We start from the raw sequence: 17000 nt of genomic DNA, 5'->3' as shown, positions 1-17000 counted from the left end.
CGATTAGGCTAGCCAGCCTCTGAAATGAACTCTCAAGTGCCAATCATTCCGGGGCGAGAGAAGGCAGAGCGATTCTATTTAGTAAGAGCAATCTTCTTCATCTCCTCAAAGTTGGGAAGGCCGAGTCCCGTCACGGGATCCCAACCCTGAGTGCCGTTCCATGTCGCAAAGGGAATCACACCGGAGCCCTGCAACGGCTTGCCCGACTGCAAATCCGTACCTCCGCAACCCTGGGCGACGCCGGTCGTGACATCGGTGAGGCCCTTGAAGCCTCTCTTGTACAGCCACGGATTCATGAAGCCCATAGTCGGCTGTCCGGCACGGATTCTAGCGTCGTTGAGGAGTCCGACGAGGCCGGCCATCAACGGGGCAGAAGCTGATGTGCCACCGGTTCCAACGAGCTTGTTGGCGTTAACGATGGCGAACGGGGGGCTGGCGGAGTGGGCTGCGATATCAGGGAACCCGCGGCCGGTGAAGTTGGCAAAGGGCTGGTAGTACGCCTTCACGTCAGCGGGGATGCCGGTCTGGAGGTACTGGGCCACCATCGTCTCCTGGTACCACGCCTGCTTGAAGTAGTTGCTGAAGCCGCTGCCGGACGCCACCCACGTGGTCTCAGGCCCGAATGCCTGGGTCCCGCCGACGGCGGTGATGTACGGGCACGTCGCGGGGAACTGCGGCGTGAACTGCGGTTGGTTGCTGCCGTCGTTGGCGCGGCACGGCGCGCCGACGCCCGTGTCGCCGCTGGACTCGAGGACGCTGACGCCGCGCAGGCCCATCATACCGATGAGATTGCACACGCGCGTGGCGTACTCGATGGGGACGGTCTGCTCGTCGTCGCCGTATGAGACGGAGAGCACCTGCGGGATCTTCTCGTTCTCCTGCGTCATCATGAACTGGTAAAAGTCGAGGAATGGCTCGTTCTGGTTGTCTGCCTGCGTCGGTGTGCGAAGGTTGGGGACCAGGGGCGGCTTGCCGCCTGTGAGGTACTGCGTGATCGGGAGGGTCTTGACGGCGGCGGCCATGACCTGGGCGTCGAGGTTGGCCTCACCGATGGCGCCCTTGGGGTCCTGGTGATCTTGTCCGCCGTTGACGAGAACGCTGGTGAACTTTTGAGCTGGCAGCTGGAACCTGCCCAGGAAAGCCGTGAGGTCGTCCTGGCGGGCAGACTGGTTGAGGAAACTGGCGAAGCCGACGCGGCTGCCTGCCGCCGGGTCGGCCTGGTAGGCGCCGTAGTTGTAGGCCAGCTCGAAGCACGCCGGTGTGAAGACCTTAGAGCAGTTGGCGGTCGCGCTGGGCCCGGTGCCCTGTCTGCGAGAGAGCGGCGCGGGCATCTGTGGCAGCTGGGCGTTTGTGAAGGCTGGGTCGGACTTCATGTTGCCAAAGTACGTCGTGGGCGTCACCAGCTCAATGTGCTCCGTCATCGCGTTCGGGAGGGAGTACTCGGTCGTCCGCAGCTTCATGGTGCCCTGGACGTCATAGTACGCAAAGGTGGCGCCGAGCATCTTGTTCGCGGTGCCGACGTTTGTCGCAAAGTTGACGAAGCGGCCGTTGTCCGTGTACGAGACGTCTGTGACGTTCTCGTTGGCGAGCCAGGTCTGGATGGCCTTGACTGAGGCCTCGGCTGGCTTGAACATGTCGTTGACCTGAGCCGCCGTCAGGTACTTACCGTAGTTAGGACTGTCCGGATCGGAGACGTCCCTGAGCATGGGTTCCAGCTTGTCGATATTTTGCAACTTGATGCCGATTTGGAGGTTGATCTGCTGGTCGTCTGCGGCCATGTTTGTCATCTGGACACCGTTGGCGAGCGCGGCTGCCCTGGACATGAGGCGGGCTTCGATGCCGGTGAAGGCGGCCGCTAGGGCCAAAAGGGCTTTGAGAGGAGCCATCCTGGTTGGCCTTCCTTGTCTCTTTTGCTATGAAGGGCACGAAGACGGGTTGATGATATTATCGGCGCCGTTCGTTCGTGTCTCGCAGAGGTCCGAACGTAAGAGAGCGCGGCGGGGGAAGAAGAACAAACCAGATAGCCCAGCTATGGAGGGAAGGGGAATGAGAAGCACATGCGGATTACAGGACCAGTTTGTATAACGATCTGAGAAAACGCAAGAAGAGCCGATTGGGACGAAAACGATCACGAGTCAACAGAGAGGGATTCAGGTCCTACCATACGGAAGTGCCCGTCTCGCCAGGGAACACTTCTCGGCCAGCCATCGAAAGGTTCCCCCTTAGCGCCGGGAACTGAATCTCCCCTCGAAGAACTTAATGCTTCAACTAGGACAGGTGCGACAGTTGTGACAGAACTTGTCGTAGGATCTTCGCGGCGGAGGCCTTCTTCGTCCCAACATTTTGCTCACGTTTTGATCCCACTTAAGGTTACAGGTTTCCAAAACAATTGCAAATCCGCACGTTTCAACACACGAACCCTACCCCTTACCTGTCCAGTGCCGCCTTCGCAACTTGCCGGCGGAAAGACTAATAACTAGTCATGGTCCATGGAGAAGTGTAATGCAGGAACAATTAACCTTCTTTCGACGAACAATACACAAATTCTCACTCGGTCGTCGTATGCTATCTCGTTTGCGGTCTGCCATCCTCAAGCCTCATGATCTACTCGCTCCTGGGTTCGAGCTTGTGTTTGATTAACTCTGTCAGTGTAGACAGTAGAGCAGCATCTAATGCCAGCACAAGGTCTCTTGGAATATGATTTGTCGATCATCCGCCCTGCGTCGTGATTGGTGTTTCTTTCGCTTTACTCTCCGCTGTTCTAGTCCATGGCTAGAAGCAGCTTTCCCTGCAATCTGTGGGGGTGGAGGATGAACCGATCGCCAGTGTGATGTTCAAAACAAGCCAAGAGAGAACATGACAAGAGGTTGCATCTCTTGGCGATTCAAAAAAGCTTGATGCCCGTTACCGACTACCGAAAAACATCCCCGCAAATCGTCAGTGATAAGCAATCGTGCCGCTCTCTAGTCCGTCGATCACGTTCATGTCAGACGCGCGTATAGTCTCGTTCGAGAACACATCACCTAACTATGGCTCCGCCCGCAGATATCAAAAACCCAATGTCCAGCGAGTTTACGAAAACCTTTCTTCATTCTCATTCTAGCGAGTTTAATTGCGATTTCTTCGGCGCTTGTTTGGGAACATGGTGAGTTGCGAAGCCCAAGGGTGGCCTTGCGGAAAATGCAACTCGCGAGTCCGAGCTATACTCCTTTGATGCCAACCCTTTTCCTTGTTCCTCGACACTTTTCATCAATGAGTAACAGGCAAGACAATGGACATTGTGAAGTCATCTTCTCTTTGAAACTTCACAATTCTGAGTGCTTAGTGCGGTTTCGATGAATTCTTTGTCTAGGCTCATTTCATTTCCTCATTCATCTCTGCTAAATTACACATTATTCCATAAACATTTCGGTCAGGGGTCGAAGAAACCATCTCAACTTCCACAACATGAGGCGGTACTAAAACACGACAGAAAGTTCTTCCGACCGAGCGCCCTCACGACGAACCAGTACAACTTTCTAAAAAGGGTACAGGGGACTGACACAACACCATCAGGACCAACACTCTGTCCCGCTATGACAACCCGTCTGTGCGTCTCGAGATCGTTGCCGTCGCGATGAATTCAAATTGATTCACAGGAGGCACATAGGGAGCCACTGGTGGAAGAGGATGGGCATCCGGGATGACAATATTCACCAGAGCCTTTCTCCCGTCATACGGCGGCTTGAAGTATCTGCACGATGTCGATAATTTTCAACTCGTCAGCCAGACGAGCTGAGAAACAAAACTCTGAAATGACTTGCGAGTACGAAGGCAAGGTTTGGCCGGATACAAACTCACCGCGTGTCCCTGTAAAAGTGGTTGACGTAGAGTTCAAAGTTCGAGGCGGAACGAAACTTTGCCACCCTGAACTGGAAGGCGTCTGAACCGGCGCTCCAGCAGAGGACGCCGTTGCTGGGGTAGTTATTATCCGGGCCCTGGTTTGGAGTGATGCCGTCCCATTGCCAGGCCGTGCCGCAATGTGCTCCGCTGACTTCCACGACGTCTTCCGTGTTGAAATCGTAAACGTCGACTAGGTAGGGTAGGCGGCCGCCCCAGAAGTTAGTCTTGAAGGAATGCGTGGCACCGGTCCAGGCCAAGCGTTGCGCCGGTACGGTTTTGATGATCAACCGGACTTGATTACTACTCACATTTGAGAGTGCAAGTGTACCGCTGGTCTCCGTCCTGTTTACGGCAGACGGACTCGAGGTTGCTGAGTGTGAAGTCTTTCCATGGATACCGGAACTTGGCAGCTTCCTGTGCCTCTAGTACTGGCAATGCTGACACGAAAGAGTGCAAAGACAACAGCGGAAACAGTCTGAGGAATCTCATGATGAGCGTTCAAAGAGATTTCAAGAATAGATAACCTGGCTTGCTGAGAGATAGGTCAAGAGCTTCACAGTATCGTTAACTCAAATATATGCCACTCGGCCTTTGGAACTAGACACAGAATCGATGCGAGTCCTTGGAAGAGCTTTATAGAATCTCGGGGAGACAGCCTGTGACGGTTTCGCTGGTCTTCACGGTGGTAGCATGTCATATGCCCAGACCGCCCTTGAACAGGTTGCCATCAAAGACGGATCATGATGCAAGCAACCGACGGTATGCTCACGCGGCCCGGTGCGAGCATCCGCGGTTGTGCGTGGTCATACACCATGGCGATTGTGGATTATACGAGATATCAACCGTAGCCAGATAAAGCTGGCAGTACGGCCAGGAATGACGAATGCGGAAGGAACAGATTTGATGGGATGTGCCTGAACACATCCGGATCGCTGCTCATCTTGGGCCTCAGTCATACAGTTGCTCAAGGCAAAACAGCTCTAGCAAGTAATAAGAGCTACCGACGTTCGACAGAAGTTACGTGGTCCACAAGAAGCCACTCGTGACAGCCCTTGCGATCAAGAATCAACCATGGCTTACCATAATGTCCAATTGCTAATGTGGTCAAAGTAAGGCGGCAGAGGGGACAGGAAGAGGAACGCTGACCTTCAACACACATGAGGACTACAAGAATCCCAATGACCACATTGTACCGCGCAGGAATTTGATGGCCTTGTCACTTGTCATGTCCGCTCGGCCCGCACACACAATTGCCTTCCATTCTGCGGGAAATCTTCAATTTTATGTGCCAGGCTGAGCCGGTTCTGATCGTACATCCTCCATAGGATACCACGCGTCCTCGACTAAGGGACACTGACGTATCAAATCACATATAAGCAACGGCAGATCACAGATGATGTTTCCTGGTGCTACCGGGAACGGCAAATTGCCTCTCTACCTCTACTGTGAAACTTCGTCTGGACAGCGGAAGAGATGCCGCAGACAGCTGTTTGCTTGATACACGCTCTTTCCCTCGTCCCACCTCTGATAATTAACGGAACATCGGCACTCCAACAAGAAGCATATCCAGTCTCCTGGAAATGTACGCTAGTAGCGTGATCAACTGCAGCCATCCAGCTGACGATGCAGCGCCCTTGAGCCGGAACGAGCGAGCTATGGAGCCGAATTTGGCCATCCATTCCTTTCCAGACAGATCTTGTAACTCCTGCTGCAGAGCAGTAAGCCAAAGTCTTGTCGTTCTGGTAGCCAACGCATCTTTGACGTGATACCGCTTATAGGCTTTTAGAGCTGTTATCGGGGGTCGCTTGATGATTCCCCTTCCAGTATGGGAGGCAGCGATCGAGCGGTGAGATTTTTGTTCAGATATCCAATAGATATACGAGGCTGGTTCTGACAATTCTTGTGGTGTTTCCATTGTCGATCTCCGAGGTGAAGCCGTTGGGAGGCCGCGCAGCTGTCGCTAACTTGGCATTTGACTGGTTGCCCCACGGCTTGTAGTCGAAAGACAGGACAACACGTTTAATGGCATATGATACTCTGATAACCAAGGCTAAGGATAGCAGTCTCGCAGCACTCACACCGCTCTTCACACAGCTACGCTGACTATACGATTCACAGTACAATGAAGCGATCACAGCGTTTTGTGCAGAGCACTCGTGTCACCGGTTCATGTAACTGCTCAGGAAGAACAGCCTGGGTAACTAAGCTTCGTGTTGCCAGCCCACGATGTAACCAGGATTGATCTTGAAAACCCCAACGGGACCTATTGCCACGAGGGCTGTAGGTCGGACGGTGGAATCTAGGCACAGACTAGTCTCTTTGACGGCTGCACCTGTGACAGGCAAACGACAGACGGCGTTGCTGGTGTTGAGTGTCTTGAAGCAACGACTTGGCAAAGGTTAAACAGACCTTTCACACAATAAGGCACGCATTTGGCCTTGGGTTCTACCGGTCTCTAAGTGAATTGAGGACTTGTTTTGGTAGCTGAGATGAGACGTAGACAGCATTACCAAGGCTTGTACATTCTCGACACAGTCGACGACTTCGTTATGGTCCGGCTTCTGGTAGACGGCTCAACGGAGATGGGTCATGACCGTCAGTGGAAAGACCTCCTCGAGACTTCGAATCTCGACACCATGACCTCAAACCATAGTCCACTACTTTAAACATCATATCCTGGAATATTAGAAAATGATTGTTTCTTAATCATTATCCCACCCTAGCCAACGGCAGTGTATGAGTTCTTGGTTCGACGATTTTCCACGAGAACTCTGCTGGATTGTGTGGAAAGCCAGATCTGCAAATTGATCGTAACAACGTCTCATTACGTGGCAAAGGATCGCAGCGCAACCAGCGACCAGCCGTGTGTTATCTTACCGCGGGACACCTGAAAACAAACTGGGAAAGCTGTTCTCAAACACATGAGCAGCCAAACGTTCTCCAGAAAACAATAGGGAATAACTACCGATACATCCCTTGAGACGGAAACAACGATACCTAATCATTTTTTTGAGTGCGTCCGACTACTAATTCTCTATGTAACCCTCTCAGAGTCACTGGTCCTGCCTCTATCGATCTGGGCCAAGAGCGACCATGAGTCGCGAACGTGCTTGTGATGGCAAGATTTGTGAAGTCAGGAGGCAAGCTAAGTTAAATGAAACGACCTCGAGGGTTTCATAGTCATGTTAATATATATATTCCGTCAATCTTCTGAGTTTAAGACTCCTGGCGTCTTCTTCTCCAAGTCATTGTCTCCTCATACTCACCGAAAGAGTTAATCCCAACGACAAAACCTAGTGATTTGACCATCACTTGGATATCACGTTCTATGGTTTGAATATTAGTCGTCACCATATCTAGCCCGAGGTGACATAGGGCCTGAGTTCTAATTGCAGTAATCCAGAACTGATGTTGTTGATCCTCTTTCCTCAATTCGCCCCAAAGACTGGCCCTTCCCTACAGGCCCCCTTGAAATGATCAACTCGGCAGTGATGGCCTTCCCAGCCCACTGCCAACCACGGCCCTCATCAAATCATCCGCATCATCAACCTCTGCCGAGCCACAAATATCTGAGAGCCGTCCCACTGCAATGCCAGAAGATACAGCACGGAAGATTGATCACCTGAAACGACTCAAAGCAGACCGGATACAAGGCTGTCATGTGATGGCCCGCATCGTTCATGTCTCAACATATAACCACACATCCTGGACAGGGCCGAGTCTCGAACCGCAGCTGGCAGGCTCCGCTGACTTATAGTGTCTGCCGGGGCCGCTGAGTAAACCGCGGGCCGCGGACCACGGAGACCCAGACGGAACGGAACCGCAGGCGTGCCGAGGAGGACCCCTCGGCCCCAAGTACCAGAGTGATGTTCTGGGCTACAGACAATCATCATACATTCATGCTATCGTCAGTGCGGAGTTAAAGCCATCCCGGCCTCTCGCCGCATGATTCCCTAACTTTTGAGAGTACAGACTTTCTCATGCCATACTGGATCGCCTTACGTCGAGGGATCACGAGAAGTAGCTACCAACCATTTAAAAGCATCCATTAGACCAACCATGGTTGGTTTGCAAGCAAACAAGGCGTACGACCAATGTATCGTATTCCTCTGCTAGTGTTCGAATCTAGAACGTGGCTCTGCTGCAGAGAACCAATATTTCGGCCGAGATCCCGGATCTATTGGACTCAGCCATGATGATGATTACTCGCATACCTTCACATCAGCCTTGCATGATGCATATGACAAGAAGAAGAAGAAGGGCACCCTCGGTACTCTAAAGGATGCCCGCCGAAATGCAATCAGTTGTTGACGAAGAGTGTTTACGAGTACCACTGCTTTGCTTGTCACGACTCAAAGCTCTACACCGAGAAACATCCGGTATGGAGATCACTACGTCTCAATTCCATCCAAAAGCACTTTCTCCCAACCTGAAAGCCGGCATTTCCTGGACTTGCTGGCAGCCACGAATGCAGTAGACATGGCTAGATCTGCTGATTTCTTAGGGATCATCAACATGAAAGATCAGATGGCATTGCGGTGTCGTGTCATTGTGGATGGCGGCGAGATCTGCGGTCCCCAGCGGCCGGTGTTGAATATGGAGTGGTGAACCTGGTGGACCGTGGAGCCCCTCCTCCTCCCGCTTGCCCCCCTGTCGTTTGTCTTAGGTGAGGTGAGCTGGAAAGAGCCCGAGCCATCCCTGATTCGGATAGGTCCAGTTGCGGAGAGAGAGCTGAGAGATAGAGAGACAGAGAGAGAGTCGCCTTCCATCGCCAATGGAAGTCCGCTCTCTGAAGACTGCGAGTCCAGAATGGCACGAATAGTCAAATCGGATTCACCCTGTCCAGGGCTGGGACCCGCTTTCCATCCTCTCCCAGTACGACGGGGTCTATTAATAGACCCTAACCACAAACAAACTTTTTTGTAGAGGACCTTGAGGCAAAAGGGTCTCCCCTCTGCCCCCCTCCAAACCCCATTTTTGTACAAGACCCCTGCCGACATTGGATCGCTTGGCCGGCCGTCGGCATGCTTTTCCCAGCTATATGCGAGCCTCTGAACGACTGCCCAGGTTTGAATGGCAGAAAATCAAGCTCAGAGGGCGCTGCAGTCGGTTGAACGGGTGAAGAAGACGATGCGAACAAATGCTGCATTCTGTGACGGCATTGTCAAGCCCTCGTTTGGTTCCCATAGACCCGGAGATACAGGTCTTTGGACAGTTGCTCCAGAGATACAAAGTAGCTTTGTGGACTCACTCTACCTCGTCCATTCGTACAGCAAAATGTCATTTCTTGCGATTCAATTCAAATGACGCAGCATGACTCACCCCCTGGTAGCTTCACCCCCTGGTAGCTTCACTGCAAAAGCACACGTGTTTGTAATTTGCCATGAGCTGTGCTACGTAGACGGCATCGGTACTTCATTCAACATGAAGAACCTTACTGAGGTTACTCCGTACTGTTGGCCCTGTTTTCTCTGTCCCCAGTAGGTTGATTGGTAGGTAGCTTCATCTTGCTCTGGAGACGACTCCACCTAAGCTGTCTAGCTAGGCTCGAGGTCTAATGATTTGCCAGAGCTCATTTGCTCGGTTGTAAAGATAGCATCTAGCTATGAGGTTAGTCCTGTTAGTTGCTGCAAAGAAGTAGGATATCGTGGCAACCGCGTTTCCTGTTTATACCCTGAAAATAGCTCTGCGTGTCTAGAGGAAACATCCCATCGCCGATGATGCATAAAACGAACCGGAGACTAGAACAGCTGATAAGCATCTTGAGACGATTGAAAGGCTGGAGCTTAGTTTCTTGCAAACACGGCGTAAGGAATGCCAAGCCGGACGTAGCGCTATAGGTGGAATGGCTTGTTCATGCTGCAGATATCCGTATGCTTGTTGATATGTTAATGATACCACCTCTGCGAATATGGAGCTAAAGCCTCATGGTGACGCTGTCCCATATTGGAGCGAGACAAAGCATCGTGAGGTGGGGGAGGAGACACGGGCAGCAAGCCTTCGCCGAGAATAAGGTGAGAGAGCTCCCCACTGCTCATTTGCAGTTAAAGTGAAGGAGGAGGACACACGAAGAGAAACCATCTTGGCACGCCGCACCAGGAAAGTTATGCCCACAAACAAGGTTCCGTTAGGGCTGAGCTGTCCGAGCTGCGCCTGTTCGGCGGGGATAAGGTAGGTGGTACTTACATAGCCTCTGGGGAGAGTAATTCCAGATGCCCATCTCAAACTCTGTCGTTTGCTGTGAAATGTCATCATTTCCCAGATTTCCAAAAATTGCATGCCCAAGCATGTCGAATCTGTCCTCAATATCAAGATATCGACGAGGGTTTGCATTATCTCCTGACTTGTTTTGAGATGAAGAACGGCCGCAAGAGGCGTGCGCTTTTCTGCACGCTTGCAGGGTAGACGTGAGTGAGTGCTCAATGCTGTCGGGAAAGTCGTAGCCCAATGCTTGGGTGCAAAGCCTGGGATCTGGCAACCCTCTTTGCCCCTTCCCCTCTGGGCTGTACCGCTCAGCTTGGGCAACATACGGATTATGGGTGGTCCGCTTTCCCCGTCTACGCATGCTGTTCGGGGCTGGGTGTCAGCCGCAGGGCCGCACGTTGTTGCGTAGTCGGTGATTTTTGACAACGGGGATGCAGGCCAAGGGCCGGCTAGTCTGGGCTGGGTTTGGCCTGCTCGGTGCAGGGTGGCAGCAGCTCTCCCGCACTACCGAGTGGCCAAGAAGGTGACTGAAGGCGAACGAGGGTCTTGCTGAACAACGAAGGGTGGTCGTTGCTGACGGAAGATGAATGAGCTCGTGGTTGTAATTCGGACGAAGGCTTGTGTGAATCCGATGCCCGACGATCTTTGAGCCTATTACGTCCAGACTTGAGCCAAATTTTCGGAAGATCTGATGTTGAAAATGCCTGAGCCCGTGCCGATACCCTAATAACTATCAGATACATCGCTGGTGCTGACAGATGGCAAGCATTTGCTAGCCTTGAGCTTGCCTTGCTTGCCGCGAGCTCCGGACACAAACATTGCATGTAAGTAAGCTCAGAGTCGGAGTGAGGAAGATGTCGGATCTGGTGTCATTTCCTTGGCGGTTTATCTCTCTCAAGGCTTCCTCTGAATGGCCAATTACCCATCCGATAATTCGTTTCGCGAAGCAACGTCTCGTGTCCGTAGCTCGTTCTCAGTGGGAAGAAGAAGGTCAACCGGCGAAAAGGTAATTGATCAGCCCTATCCTGGCGTGGGATCCCACCACGACACCATTCACCTCCTCTCCTCCGTTCTGATTACGCCCCCCTCTTTCACATTCCGCCCAATTTCCATCGGGTTGAATCGAATTTACCGTTGACATCCACAACTGACCATTGAGCAACCCGGAACTCTCGCCCGTCATTATCAATTCGTTGTCCAACCGCTCATCGTTTGTCTCTGCCACCCAAGCGCTTGGCTTTCGAGGCTTTATCTTTGGGTTGCCGATGACAAGACCTCGAACGACGACCCCTGAGGACGCGGATCAAAACCAGCCTGTGTTTCACCAAACGACCCCAGATCCCTCCCCCGCAGCAGCTGTAGCGTGTCGCTCATCGTCCCCCACGAGTATCGAGCCTTAACCGCTGTTCATCTGAAGAGAGGTGACCCCAGCCAGTAATAGAGGCAGCCAGAGGAGAAACTCGGCAGAAAGACTCGAGGGAGGAGACTGCGCGTCCCTCAACCCTCTTTCGCAGCTATTCGTCTCTGGCCTGCGATTGCTGGTCGAGAACGGGATAGCGTTGCACGCCAGGACTGGCCGGACATACAGACAGCGTCTGACAGCCTCTATCAAAGCAGCCATCGGCAGCACCCTAGCATCAAGCCATAAGCGAATCCAGCTGTCCAGCTTGCGAGGAGTATCCGTACGGCGACCTGGGTTGACTTGTGCACAGGCCCAAGGAAGCCCCTCCAAGGAACCCAGACCTAGACCCAGTCGCCCAGCGCGGCATCCGCTTCTGCAGGTTGGGTAGCCAATCCGAACCAATCCATCTGTTCTTCTGCCTGTTGCTCTGGTGGTGGTGCTTCCTTTGGCGGGCACCTGCACACGTAGGTTAGATTGAACTTGGATGAGAAGTGGACAGACAGGGTCTCGCAGACGCAGAACCGCAGGCGCAGGCGCAGGCGCGCAAAAAATAGGAACAGGGACCAGCAGGACGGGCTGATCAATCTCTCGTCTTGCCATCCTCTTGCTTCCCTTTCTTGCTTGCCGCTGGTTGCTAGCTGTCATTGCTTCTGCCACTGCATCTCGACCTTGCACATCGACGGACAGACAAGATTCGAGCCGACATTTGACTGAGCCAAGCTGAGCTGAAGCGAAGCCTGTCCCGCTACGTTGCTGCGTACCCCCGGAAGCAAGCAAGCAAAGCTGCGCGTTCGGTCCACCATCCGGTCTTGTGTATCTGTCTGTCTCTGCTTTCTCTCATTTTCAGTCTGTTCAGTCAGTCAACCCAAGAGCTGTGCCGTTTGGCATACCTAGGACGATCAATCTGCTTGCTACCCTTTTTACCCGCAGTGTTCTAGTGGAGGGCAAGCGTCCCAAACAAGCAACAAGGGAACAAGAAAAAAGGCCAATAAACAAAAAAAAGAAGCCAGGTTGGACTGCGGCGGCTGCGCACCACGACATCACAGTGTTATAATGCCGGCCTTCGGTCGCATTGGAAGGCACCACAACCGCTCGCAGCAAGCACTTGTTGACCCGGGCGGAGAGGTTGCTGCTGGATCTGGCTCAGGTTCAGGTTTAGGAGGTTCAGCGGCATCGCATCCCACGCCTGGTCCTCCCGGCCCTGCTGGTGCCGCCGGTGCTCCTTCCTCCTCATCTCACTCTCACTCCTCCTCCCTCGCTCCTGCCTTGAGTGCAGGCTCTGGCACAACCACGGCCAACAACGCCGCCGGCGCTAATAGTCTCAATCAAATTACCCCCCATTCAGCCTCGTCGACCGCCTTCAGCTCCAGCGAATCCTTTGACATCCACCCAAACCAGCTGACAGCTCAGCAACAACATCAGCTCCTACAACAACAGCAGCAGCAACAACTCCTTCAACAACAACACCAGCAAGGGCAGCAAGGGCCATCTCCACTGCAACAGCCCCGCGATTACCATCCTCCTGCCTCAACCTCGCGCAACTCCCTCCTGTTGCAGCACCACAATCCACCCATAGCTGATTTGCGCCAGAGGAGTCAGCAGGATTACACCGACTCCGTCTCCCGCTCCCAGTCACAGCGCTACCCGCCCGGCGTGGCCCCCTACTCCAATAACGCCAAAACCGGTGCTGCATCTAGCTCCGTCGACAACCTCAGAACTTCCGTCAACAGCACCTCATCTGCTCCCGCCTCCGCTCAAACTCAAGCAACCTCACCTCTTCCGCAACAGCAACCCGCCCCCGTCCCCGAAAAGCGATCTGCACGAAAGCTGCTCAGGAACATTTTGGGCGGATCGGGCCGCGATCATCACAACACCCCGCCCCCCCAACCTACCCCGCCAAGTTCCTACGATAACACCGGTGGTCTTGCTCGCCGACCGTCCAAAAGAGTGAGCAACCCACCACCCGCAAGAATTACTTTGTCCCAGCAGCCGTCTCAGCAGTCCTTGGACCAACAATCTGTCGACTGGCCGCTTACGGCACCTCATCAACAACCTTCTCCCTTACAGGGCGTCGGCGAGACCGAGCATCACCAATTTGCACAAGACCCTAACAGAGACCCTCGTCTACAGAACCCCGATTCCAATCGCAACTCCATTCGCTACGTCCCGACCGACTTCGACAATACCCCCTACGAAGAAGCCGACTACGGAGATCGCCAGCCACAGCAGATCCCGACCGTACAGGAACAGCACCAACACGGTCAGCAGCCTGCTTACGACCCCTCACAGCAGCAGTACCAGCAACAATACTCCAACCAGCAGCCTGGTCAGTACCAAGCTGGACCACCCACGATCTATACTAGTCACTTGGGTGCCGGTTCGCATCAAAACCCTGAGACTGTTTCCCAGTTGTCGCATGAATCACCCATCACTGATTCAGACGCTCTGTCGGCAAACGTACATTCCAGCCAAACCTCCCCCGCAGTGAGGTACGCCGTACAGACCACAGACAGCCCGCTGCCACCAACACTTCCCCCTGCCCAGCAAGAAGGACCTCAAGCCCAGCAGCAGCAGTCGCAGCAGCAGAATATGGCCCCTCCCTCTGGCGGCCCTCCCCCGAACAGACGATCCCAAGAGACAGAGAAGGCATTGCGCAGTCAGGTCGACGCATCTGCAGGCCCTCCCGGTTACAGACAAAGCCAGACCATGCCTCCCACCACTGGCAGCGCCAACGCTGCCTTCCGACCAGGCGGTGCTGCAGACTCGCGGCAGTTTGAAGGCGCCGCCGGAGAGCAAGGCCGGAACAGCCCACAGCCCTCCAACCCCGATCGCGACGGCACAGATCCCGACAAATTCAAGGAGCTTCGTAAGGAGGACATGATTGCTGTGTTGGAAGTGTGCTAACAAGTCACAGTAACTAAGTATAAGAATGTTAAGCGGTTGTACTTTGACGGCAAGACCCAGATCGATAACCTCAACTCTCAAATTGAGGTGCTGCAAAATGCAGTCGCCAACCAGCGAATGTCACAGTCGCGGACTGCCCTCGACGACAGCGAGTATATAACGAGATTCAGCCGTCTGAATGGTGCTATCAACAATCTGTCATTCAATATCAGAAAAGATTGGCGTACAGTACCGCAGTGGTTAGACATGTTCGTCAGCATTGATGCTCTTAAGACCGGAAAACAGGAGATGACAGCCGTTGGTCGTGCCGTCATTACTAGGTGGATTGTAGAAGAGATCTTCAACAAGTGCTTCCATCCCGGCCTCAACTTCGAGCTCAGCCGGCAGCTGAAGGAGATTGAGCTCAACATCCGCCGCTTCTCGTACACGATGAGCAGCCAAGAAGAGTTCGATGCATTGACAAATAAGGTCGTGAGCTGGCGAATGGCTACCCTTGAGGGTCTGCAGAGAGTTCTCAACTCCCCGGAGAGTGCAGACAACAGGGCGGACTTTACTCGGATGTGCACATCGAACCTCACGGCGACACTTTTCCAGTACATGACAGACCCGCCGCCAGCTGGAGTGGACGGCAGCGCGTCCATGATTGTTGAATTGGCCGTTGGCATCGCAGCCAACCTGCCGCTAGAGAGCAGAGATGTCGCAATTAACTATCCCCTACCTGGAGACCCAATTCAACTGAACATCATGGATGTCGAGAAGACGCCGCTTCCACCTTTGGAAATTCAAAAAGCGGAGGGCGAAGCAGAGGCCGATGAAGGCGACAAGGACAAGAGCGGCAAGAACCAACGGGCGGACAAGACCAAGAGCGGTATGTTCACAAATATACTCAGCGGTGGACCGCAGGCGGGCCGCAAGGGCAGCACTGCGTCGTCAATCGTTGGCACAAGTACTGATACCGCCCTTCCTTCAGCTCTTCCCCCTAAGGACAACAGCACGGTGAGACTTGCGGGCTTCCCGGTAGTGGAAGTTCGTGGTCGCCAGGTTCTTGTCAAGGCGACTGTTTGGGCACTTTGAGCGTGTTCAAGATAAGCCGAGTGCGAAGAAAGATGCTTTGGTTACCTGGCGGCAGTCCATGTAGATGAGCGGTATATCCAATCGAATTTGCTGCGTTACGAGCATGGAAAGAGGTCTAGACTGGTTGAAGAGTCTTGGCCAGAAGGAAGGGGACAGGAGTCAACCATCAACAATGCGGATGGAAAGGGGCGGAATTCATGACTGAAGATTCACATTCATACCAGAAGGAACACTTGGATGTCTGCTCTCTACTGAAAACGGAGAGCCTAGATAGTCTCCAGGGTACCTTCACAAGTTGCTTGCTTTCTTGCCGTTTCTCACAACCATCCCATTCCTGATTCACGAACGTGTACTGCCCAGATAGCCGCAACGCACCTCAGGCTTGCGGCTGGAATCCCCTTTTGGCTCAATCAGGACACACGATGCGCCGTCGAAGGGACACTGGGGGCTAATGTTAGCTCGTGCGACTGGAGGTCTTTTCGCACCCGTGATGTCAAGGTAGGTGACTGACTCTGTTGTAGTCCGCCGGGCAGACCTGGGCATCTCGCCCTGTCAAGTTACATTTGTTGCTCATCTGCGTACAAGTCTATTTCATATCGACGTCAGCCGCTAAAGAACGACTTTACGATAGGTTTGCTCGCGTCGTTTTACGAAAGACTTACTCCTCTGGTTCTGGTCTCTTCCTGGCCCGGAGTCTGTCGCGCTCCAAGATGAACCTGCCGGCGGTCGATATGGTGTGCCGCAGCAACGGCGCCGCTTGCGCTGAGAGCTAGGAAGAGGAAGAGGGCGAAGCTGAGGAGGAGGTGAAACTTATACATTATGGCTCCCGTTTCTATTCGATAGATGGCAGGAGTCTGTCAGGTTGTCGATTAATGATTATCCTATTCGATTCGTGATAGAGCGAGCATCGAGAGCTGACTCTAATTAACTGGTTTTGGAAGGAAAAAGAAGTCACCAGGATGAGTCTGGCGATACGCCAAAGAAAGGAGGAGAACGAGTGGATGAAGAAAAAGAGGGCGACGGGTTGTTACGGTGTCAGCGTGCGCTGTGTGTCTGTATATGAACGAACCTCACGACACCAGACGAAACGTCACCTTTCTCCTCTCTCCCCTTCCCCAAACCCCCTCCTCTCTTGTCAGCAGGGCGCGGTCGTGCTCTTTGCACAATAAAACATTTGAGACGAAAAGTATCACAACGAGCAAACACATGGGTGGCGATGTCGTCGCCTGGTGTAGGAGGTACTTGGGTCACCAGGCAAATGGGTTTAGTAAAACACAGACCCCTCTCTCTGCTCCCATCCAGAGAAGTCATCACTTACCAGCTGTGCGTTATTTCTCAGCTTATATGTAATCTGTGCTTCTCTACTCCCTCGACGGACGTGGGTACCATTGCCATCGAAACGGTTTTGCATTTCCTCGCTGCGAAAGTATTTGCAGGCATGGGAGACTGAGACTGAGAGGAGGAGGGAGAGAGGCTCGTGTGGGTGCAGTAGCTTGTCTGGTGTATGTTCTACCATTGGCACCGCACCAACTAT

General features: G+C 53.3%; 5 protein-coding genes across 5 annotated transcripts; 1 reads left to right on the top strand and 4 right to left on the bottom strand.

Moving 5' to 3' along the window:
* Positions 1-74: 74 nt before the first annotated feature.
* Positions 75-1886, bottom strand: CLUP02_03794 (Pro-kumamolisin; the record flags this gene model as incomplete). Its single annotated transcript, XM_049282811.1, has 1 exon — positions 75-1886. One exon carries the CDS (start codon positions 1884-1886, stop codon positions 75-77), a length of 1812 nt encoding a protein of 603 aa, XP_049139954.1.
* Positions 1887-3573: 1687 nt separating this feature from the next.
* On the bottom strand, positions 3574-4371 carry CLUP02_03793 (uncharacterized protein; the record flags this gene model as incomplete). The annotated part of the gene is made up of 3 exons (XM_049282810.1): positions 3574-3733; positions 3841-4072; positions 4191-4371. The coding sequence occupies 3 exons, from the start codon at positions 4369-4371 to the stop codon at positions 3574-3576; spliced, it is 573 nt and encodes a 190-aa protein (XP_049139953.1).
* A 7111-nt stretch (positions 4372-11482) lies between these two features.
* CLUP02_03792 (uncharacterized protein) lies at positions 11483-12133 on the bottom strand (the record flags this gene model as incomplete). Its single annotated transcript, XM_049282809.1, has 1 exon — positions 11483-12133. The coding sequence occupies one exon, from the start codon at positions 12131-12133 to the stop codon at positions 11483-11485; it is 651 nt and encodes a 216-aa protein (XP_049139952.1).
* Positions 12134-12541: 408 nt separating this feature from the next.
* Positions 12542-15466, top strand: CLUP02_03791 (uncharacterized protein; the record flags this gene model as incomplete). The annotated part of the gene is made up of 3 exons (XM_049282808.1): positions 12542-12704; positions 13065-14354; positions 14403-15466. 3 exons carry the CDS (start codon positions 12542-12544, stop codon positions 15464-15466), a joined length of 2517 nt encoding a protein of 838 aa, XP_049139951.1.
* A 339-nt stretch (positions 15467-15805) lies between these two features.
* CLUP02_03790 (uncharacterized protein) lies at positions 15806-16284 on the bottom strand (the record flags this gene model as incomplete). The annotated part of the gene is made up of 3 exons (XM_049282807.1): positions 15806-15907; positions 15978-16052; positions 16129-16284. The coding sequence occupies 3 exons, from the start codon at positions 16282-16284 to the stop codon at positions 15806-15808; spliced, it is 333 nt and encodes a 110-aa protein (XP_049139950.1).
* Between the last annotated feature and the right edge of the window lie 716 nt (positions 16285-17000).

Source organism: Colletotrichum lupini, chromosome 2 (genome assembly GCF_023278565.1).
Source record: "Colletotrichum lupini chromosome 2, complete sequence".
Lineage (NCBI taxonomy): Eukaryota > Fungi > Ascomycota > Sordariomycetes > Glomerellales > Glomerellaceae > Colletotrichum > Colletotrichum lupini.
Note: the sequence above shows the minus strand (reverse complement) of the source record. Positions and strands in the feature narration are given on the sequence as shown.